The following is an 8,453-nucleotide window of genomic DNA, read 5'->3' on the forward strand; positions in this document are numbered from 1 at the left end:
AACATTAAATTTTTAATAGAATATTTGTGTTTTTGGTGTAATTTTGAACATAAGGATTAAGACACAGTAGTGAAATTTATCTAAAGGTGTTTTGTTATAGGATAACACATTTCTATAAAAAAAACACATTTCTATATAAAAAATCTAAAAAGTTGACTTTTATATATAAAATGTTATTAATAATGACTCTTTTTTCTATAAAAGTTTCAAAATATTTGCTTTAGTTAATTTTTCTTAATATTTTTTGGTAAAATTGTCTTAAAAAACCCGCCGACAATCGTTTTTTAATGAACATTTCAAAATAACTGAAAATCTAGCTGTTTACACTGCCATCTCTAGTTTATTTCTCTTAATATGACAAGCAAACAAGTCTGGCAACTATCTTTCTATACCCAATACAAATTTTTACATCTGGTGACTCAAAAAAGATAACAACACAGTAATAAGAAGAAGCATTGTATTTTTTATGTTTTCTCGCAATATTCTCTTGTCTTTATGTGAAAATTAAACTAAAATTAGAAAAATAATTAATAAAACCCGGTTAAAAATGCCCGAAGAAACAAAAGAAAGTAAAGCCAAAAAATTGGCAGCTGCTAGGAAAAAGGTAAAATCCAAAAACCTCTAAATACAAGAAAAAAACATAATTTTTTCATCTATGGACTTAACAAATGACACGTCACTTGGGGTGGCAGGCAGAAGGCTTACAAGAAGAAAAAAACAAACAATTATTGATTTATTAAAAACTAATAACTATAAACATATGTTTTTTGTTTAATTAAAACAGTTAAAAGAATATCAACAACGTGGCACGGGCTCCGGCATACAGACATCGGGCTCTAATGCATATGCAGATTCTGCTACCAATAGTGGTCATGTTAGTAGTAATATTTCGGAGAGATCTGAATCAGAACTACAGCTGAATGGTAGTGTTAATGATATAGCCCAAACGGAAAGTGTAAATGAAGTGGAATCTACAAATGTTCAACAAAAAGAAGAACATTTACCCATAGAAAATGTCAATTATTTTACTATGGAAGTGCCCATACTTAAGGCCGAAACAATTGAAGCCGACAATAGTGCTAAGCCTTCCTCAATGAATGAGGAAACTTTTCCAGAGGGCTCACAAAACATTAATGCCATACAAGTTCTGATAACGGAAAAATCTCAATTGACCATGGAGTTAAATAGATTTCGTACTCTGTGTCGTGAAAAAGATCTAGAAATGGAAGAACTTAGAGTACAGCACAACAATGCCGCAAAGCGTGTCGAAGAGCTAACACAACGTCAGATGGATGTACAAAAACAACAAGAACAGCAAAGACTACACAATGCTGAGCTGCAGCATAAGCTGGCCCAAGCTAGAGCTGCCCAAGAGGACAACATACAACACATTAATGAACTGCAACAGCAGTTATCGTTACGCGATGAACACCTTAAACAATTGGAATCGGATTTCAAAGAGAAATCCAATGAATTAGAAATGAGTCAATTGCGTATACGTCAACTTTCCGACGAAAATAATATAACCAAAGATAATCGTGTCGAGTCTTTAACACAAACGCAATTTATGTATGAGCAGCAAATTCGCGATCTACAGGCTATGGTGCAACAGCTGACACAGGATAAAGAACAGGCCAATACCCAGTATCAGACTTATGTCCAACAGTTAAATGCACAAGTTCAACAATTGACCGAACGTAATAATGAACTGATGGATGAGTCTAGCAAATTGCAGGAACGGGAAAAGCAGTGGGTCGATCATATTCAGCAAATGGAAAAGGAAATACAGAAGAATATTAGCAGGCAGGCGGAAGTTAAGGAGGAAAAAGAAAAGGTAAGTTTAGAAATGTGGAACTAAACGAACAAATAAGTCGTTAGGAAGAAATTTGAATCCGATTTCAAAAATTCAAATATAGTTCTAAAACTTAATTTTGAAAATTCGATATTAATTTTTTACTTTTTTTCAGATTTCCTCCCCAGACGCACCTGCAAACGAAGAGCAATTGAAAACCTTACAAGAACGTCTCGATGAATTCAATTCCGAACGTTATGAATTCCAATTGAAAATTAAATCCCAAGAGGATCGTTTGGTCAGCCTACAGCAGGAGCTAAAACAAAAAGATATCGAACTGGAACAGCTGAGAGAACATTTGGAAAATGTAACCTCCGAACAGCCAGATAAAACAAAACTATTAGCCACCATGGAATCAGATAAAGTGGCTGCCTCACGTGCCCTTTCGCAAAATGTCGAATTGAAAAAACAATTAGATGAACTAGAATTGCGATTTGTACAGCTGACCAATGATAAGGCTGATCTTATGACACGTTTAGATTCGGAACAGTATGCGAATCGTGAAATGCACACAAATTACGCTGCCATGGAGGAACGTTTAAGGACCATCGATGAACGTTTTAAATTCAAAGATGAAGAAATGATAAGACTTTCACATGAAAATGAAGAATTGAAAAAGAAATTGGCGAATAAGAAGGTAGGAAAAGAATTGTTTTGTTTTTTCTTATTTTTTTTTAAATGATTGATTTGTACAGATTTATAATAATGAAGAAAACGAACGAGATGAGCATGATCATGGACATCATCATGAGCATCATGATGAGCATGATCATGGACACCATCATGAGCATCATTATGAACATGATCATGGGCATCATAATCACGGCGATCATGATCATAACAATCATGGCCATAATCACGGTCATGATGATCATGAAGATCATAAACATGATCACGATCATGATCATCATAAACATGATCACGATCATGATCATCATAAACATGACCACAATCATGATCAACATAAACATGATCACAATGAAGAACATAAACATGAGCATGATTGTAATGATCATAAACATGATCATCATCAGCATGAGCACGACGATCATGATCACGCGGATCATGAATCTTGTCAAGAAGCTACCGAAGAGAACATTACTAACACGACCCAACAACAAACCCCTATAACCCATAAAAAGCCAGTCCAAACAACAACTGGCCATACAACAACAACTCCTCGCATTGCCACCGAGGAAGCTGTTGAAAAGCTACAACAACGTTTTACCCAACTAATGACCCAATGTGCAGACCTAACCGAAGAAAAACAACGGCTAGAACATTTAGTCATGCAATTGCAATCGGAAACCGAAACAATAGGTGAATATATTGCTCTCTACCAAACCCAGAGACGTATACTAAAACAACGTGAATATGAGAAAGCCGCTCAGACAGCCATGCTACAGGCAGAACGTGAACAAATGCGCGAACGTTTAACTATGCTTAATAATTTGGTCAATAGTTTAGGTATGGAATTGCCACAAAATCAACATTTGAAACAACAAATCAATGAAGCCTTAGCACAACAAAATGCCATAGATGTTAACTGTACGAATAGCCCAAACATTGAGAATAATACTATAGATTCTTTAGAAACTTCTCCTCTAAATGACAAACAAACAACAACAGCAGCAGCAATAAAAACAGATTTAAATTCTCCGGAATCTCAACAGATTCTACACAAAATACAAGATATAATAACGGAAATAAAGGAAAATACCAAAGAACTACCCACCATAACACATTCGGTGGATCATTTAAATTGTTGTTCGGGTAAATTTGAAGTGGTTTAATTATGATTATATTGTCTTCTCTTTAGTTAGAAATGGATAAGATGATATTTTGCTAATATAATTAGAATAATAGTATTTGTTTTTTTTTTTTAAGAGTAATAACATTCTTATGTAAATATTTATAATTTGTACAACAAAACTAAACGTAAACCTTAACTACGTGGACAGAAAATAATAAATTTATTTAATAATATTATGCTTTTTTTAAAAAGAAAAACTAAATAAACACATAAAGCATATAATGGCATCAATTTAAGCGGGGAGTTTTAATAATTTTGCAAATTTCGAAATAGTTTTGATGTTTTCTTAAAAAAAATCAAACTAAATATCGAAAATTCTTTCATAAAAGTGTAGTTTTTTGTTAAAAATTCGATATTTTTTTACAGATAACTTCAATTAAAAACAAAAAGTATCTTTAACATTTCGTATTTTCTTTTATTTTTATTTAAAAACTAAATACAAACAATTTAAACTAATTTCTAACTAATTTTGTTAATGTAAACGCATTTCTATAGAAAAACAGTCTAAAGAATATAAATTTATAAGAAAAAATCGTTATAATTAAAAACGAAAGAAAGTGTTAAAATGTTTATTTTTTAACAACCGATTTCTTTGTGGTTTTACCCAATGTTTTCACTTTGGATTTACCCAATGATTTTGCTTTACTTTCATTTCTTAATTTAACTCCTATTTTTGGCTCAGCCAAATCTTTTGGTTTACACTGACGCGATGGACGACGTGTAGAACAATCACTTGTTGTTGATCCCGATTCGGACTCTGTTGCTGCTTGATTGGTAGTTATAGTAGATGGTTTTGTGGGTTTACGAAAAGAATTACGCCGTGAATTTGGTGTACTACAGGCAGCATCTTTGAAATTTCCTAACGTCATATCTGTATAATCTAAAAAAGAAACAAATATTAGAAAATATCTAGAAATACATATACAAAATGAATACTCTATAGTAAACAAAAAAAAAACACCTTTCTATAGAAGACTGTATAAAGAAGATATTTTTGTAAAGAAACTGCTTAAAGAAAACAGTTTTCTATAGAGAAATGTATAAAGAAGACACTTTTCTATAGAAAACTGTAAAAAGAAGAAACTTTTCCATAGAAAACTGTAAAAAGAAGAAACTTTTCCATAGAAAACTGTAAAAAGAAGCCACTTTTCTTTAGAAAACTGTAAAAAGATGACACTTCTCTATAGAAAATTTTAAAGAAGAAGACACTTTTCTATAGAAAACTTTAAAAAGAAACTATATTTACTACAATCAACTGCCCTTCTGTCCTCTATAGCAATAAAATCTAAACAAATATGTAATCCATTACACTTACCCTCCTCTCCAGACTGATCAAATGCCTGTGTTATGGGTATAGATTTATTTCTCAATGATAAGTGTCTAACTTCACAATGTCTCGGCTCCTGTAAGGTCTCTGACTGATCCTCAGAATGTGTTTGATGTATTGCCGCCCTAGCTCCCCTATCTGTTACAGTTGATTCCATTTCAGAATCTGTTGTATTTTCTTGATCAAATGAATTTTTATTAGTTTTATTCTTTCGAGGACGTCCTCTTTTACGTATAGTTTTATGAGGTGAAGTATTATCTTTACTGGAGTTTTGTGTTGATGAGACTAGCATCGTGTTTGTAAGATCTTTTAGTGTGGAACGTCTAGTAGTTGAGATGGTGTTGTCAGCAACCGTAATTTCTTCCACACTTTCGTACATAGATTCAACATGGTTTTCATCATCAGTCAGTTCTTCGGGATTGTTATCTTCTTCTTCGGTCTCCTCTGAATCTTCATAAATAATATTAAGCGGTTCTTCTTCTGCTCGCTCTACTTCATCTTCATTAAGATTTTCAGTAACTTCTGGTTCTGTTTGCTCATTTTCAGCAATGGTTTGACTTTCTACAATATTTTCAACATCTTCTTCATTACATTGCTCCTCTTCTTCTTCCTGTTCTTCCTCCCTTGAGTCATTGCTACTTCTTCGAATGGGTGAAGTACTACATACCGATTTACGTGAGTTTAAAATGGAATTCGATCGTTGAAATTCTGCTGTTAATTGTGAACTACGTCTTCGTGATGATCCTGTAGATCTTTCTTCACTACCTGAGGATATTCTAGATATTCGAGGTGTTCTACTCGTTGTCAGCGTCCTAGAAGTTGTAACTTGCGTTTCTCTTGACGGTGCATACTTCTGTAGTACAGGCAAAATGTCACTATCCGGCTGTACAGTCTGTATTAGATGTATAAAATTTTCAACAGCCCAGTTATAACATTCCTTTCTTAAAATTACACTATTTTCATGTTTTTCCATAAGTTCTCCTTTTAACTGGATAATTTCATCACAATATAATTTCATGTTTATGCGCATAGTTTGTACTTGCTCGATGAGTTCTTTATTTAAGTCGCGATAGTAGCTCATTTTGTGGCTGCTATTTGTTTGTTTATAAAAAAATTTTAGACAATACGATTTTTTAATAAAAAAAATGTTTATAATAAAAGACGCGTTCCTATTTGGTATTTTTTCACTTTTCAAAATGAAAAACAAAAAATGCTGTAGAAAACTCTTTTATCTACAAGCACTGTTTTATCTACATACACTGTATTATTATTTATCAACAGGGTTGTATTGTGAGGGTATTGAAGCGATTTTCTTTCAACATAAACAAAAAACAGTTTAAAAATAATTTTCTATTGAAAATTGTTTAAAAAAACACAGTCTACAGCGAACAGAAAAAAGAAAAAATGTATTGTAATAGTAATAAAGATTTTAAATTAAAAACATTTTTGTATAAAAACGATTAAAAATTCATTTTTAGCGATTACAATTAACGGTAAGCGTGTTTTATATAAACTATTTTACAACACTGTTAATTTGACAGTTTTCTTTGACGATTCAAAGAACTTTGGCTATTCGTCTTATAACCTAGCCGTCTATAAAATTTTAAAAACGTCGCTAAAACAATATTCTTTTTGTAAACAAGACAAAAAAATATATATTATCTTAAAAATATAGTTTTATTATACTAAATATAAGATATTATAACGAGTTTTAATAAATTTTTGTTGCTTGATGTGTCTATTTTAAACTTTATTTAAAGTGTTAAAAACTTAGCCGGCTTTGATCTTATAATAACGCCGTTGAACTTTTCAGTATCAGACGTCGTCATCAATGTTTGTCGGCACAGGTCTCTGTTAAGTATTGCGAATTTTCACTTCGTTTTGTTTCGTTGTTCAAGAAAGGTGGTTAAGAAAAAACGCGCAAATGTTTTTACAATTTTTTCGAAGAAAATATATGTAAGAATTAAAAAATAATTCATATATAAAAACAAACGATTAACAATTAATAAAATCTATCTAAAAATAATAATAAAATTAACTAACGAGTGTAGAAATATAATAAACCAAAGTGTGAGTGTTAAGTGGAATGTGTGTGGATGAGTAAGAAAAAAAAGAAAACTGTAAAAGAAGTTGGAATTACAAAAAAAAGAAGTGTAACTAGCATTTTTAGTTGGAAAAAGACTCAAAATTATTATTCAAATTTATAGAATTTAAATTTTTAGAAAATTTCCTTTTAAATTTTTGATTCTTTGGCTAAATTTTAGTTAACATATTTTCATTTGCTGCTCTTGTGACTTTTTCTTTTAGTTTACTCTTTTTTGTCATTCTTTTAGCAGCAACTTTTTTCTGCTCTGTTATCTGGACTTCCTTTTTGCTTGTTTTCTTTTTTTTTTTGAACAAAAAATTTTTATCAAAATTATTTTTAATATTTTTTTTTGTGTTACTTTTGAATTTATAAAAATATAATAATTAAAAATAAACTTAACATCATTTTTGTTTAGTATTTAAAGAAATTGTAAAACAAAGTATTAGAAAACAAAAAAAAAACAAGACATTTTTTTTTATTGTGCGTTTAATAATTACAACAACTTGTGTTTGTGTGCTGTCAACACCATCATCATAGTCAAAATTTTGATAATCATCATCAAAAATTAGCATCAACTGAAAGAAGAAAAAATTCTCAAGGTGAGTTTCTTTTTTTTGTTATTTTCATTTTTGTTTAAGAATTAATTTACAATTTAATTATTGCTGCAAATTTTGGGTTTTGTAAAGAAAGTATTTGTTGTAATGTTTACATGAAAATGAATGCAAAACAATTTGACCTATTTTTATTTGCATCAGTTTTTTTTTTTGCGTATTTTTAGGTTAATAATGGATGCTTGGGCATCCATGTTAAGAAAATGTTAAGGAATTTTTTGTTTTGCATTTAATTGAATATGATTGGGAATTGATATTGAAAATATGTAAGAATAAATAAAAAAAGATTTATAATCTTAAAGTTTTTTTTCGCTAGTTCGTTAGTTTCAAAGAAGGATGTACATATATACATCAAATCCGAAGAATTACACCTATGCCGCTATAGGACTTATTGTGCGCTTTTTAACCTGTGCCTCAGGTGGGAATTGATACCGGTCCATCAGACTAGAACACTAACCTGCCGAAGGCCACATTTTAAACTTCTGGTAAATTAATTGTTTTGTTCCAGTTCAGTTGTAGTTCAATACTAGTTCAGTTATTTTTCAGTTCTAGATCAAGTCTAGTTTAGTTCTAGTTCAGTTCTTGTTCAGTTCTAGTTCAGTTCTAATTCAGTTCTAATTCAGTTCTAGTTTAGTTCTAGTTCAGTTCTAGTTCAATTCTAGTTCAATTCTAGTTCAGTTCTGGTTCAGTTCTAGTTCAGTTCTAGTTCAGTTCTAGTTCAGTTCTAGTTCAGTTCTAGTTCAGTTCTAGTTCAGTTCTAGTTC

At 31.0% G+C, this 8,453-nt stretch overlaps 2 protein-coding genes across 2 annotated transcripts; one reads left to right on the top strand and one right to left on the bottom strand.

Moving 5' to 3' along the window:
• The first annotated feature begins 434 nt into the window (after nt 1-434).
• Nucleotides 435-4,121, top strand: LOC111683639 (golgin subfamily A member 2). The gene is made up of 4 exons (XM_023445735.2): nt 435-604; nt 785-1,834; nt 1,968-2,489; nt 2,548-4,121. Exons 1-4 carry the CDS (start codon nt 548-550, stop codon nt 3,643-3,645), a joined length of 2,727 nt encoding a protein of 908 aa, XP_023301503.2. The 5' UTR covers nt 435-547; the 3' UTR covers nt 3,646-4,121.
• Nucleotides 4,122-4,152: 31 nt separating this feature from the next.
• Nucleotides 4,153-6,239, bottom strand: LOC111683644 (shugoshin). Its single transcript, XM_023445740.2, has 2 exons — nt 4,981-6,239; nt 4,153-4,545 (listed from the first exon to the last, which is right to left on the bottom strand). Exons 1-2 carry the CDS (start codon nt 6,071-6,073, stop codon nt 4,235-4,237), a joined length of 1,404 nt encoding a protein of 467 aa, XP_023301508.2. The 5' UTR covers nt 6,074-6,239; the 3' UTR covers nt 4,153-4,234.
• Nucleotides 6,240-8,453: the final 2,214 nt, after the last annotated feature.

The sequence above is a fragment of the Lucilia cuprina genome, chromosome 6, assembly GCF_022045245.1.
Source record: "Lucilia cuprina isolate Lc7/37 chromosome 6, ASM2204524v1, whole genome shotgun sequence".
NCBI lineage: Eukaryota > Metazoa > Arthropoda > Insecta > Diptera > Calliphoridae > Lucilia > Lucilia cuprina.

What these genes read in the sequence shown, in the direction of transcription:
- LOC111683644 (XM_023445740.2), bottom strand. Translation starts at nt 6,073, where the DNA reads ATGAGCTACTATCGCGACTTAAATAAAGAACTCATCGAGCAAGTACAA. An exon ending in TGATCAGTCTGGAGAGGAGG is followed by an intron (nt 4,546 to 4,980) that starts GTAAGTGTAATG and finishes TTTCTTTTTTAG; the next exon opens with ATTATACAGATATGACGTTA.
- LOC111683639 (XM_023445735.2), top strand. Translation starts at nt 548, where the DNA reads ATGCCCGAAGAAACAAAAGAAAGTAAAGCCAAAAAATTGGCAGCTGCT. An exon ending in TGGCAGCTGCTAGGAAAAAG is followed by an intron (nt 605 to 784) that starts GTAAAATCCAAA and finishes TAATTAAAACAG; the next exon opens with TTAAAAGAATATCAACAACG. An exon ending in AGAAATTGGCGAATAAGAAG is followed by an intron (nt 2,490 to 2,547) that starts GTAGGAAAAGAA and finishes TGATTTGTACAG; the next exon opens with ATTTATAATAATGAAGAAAA.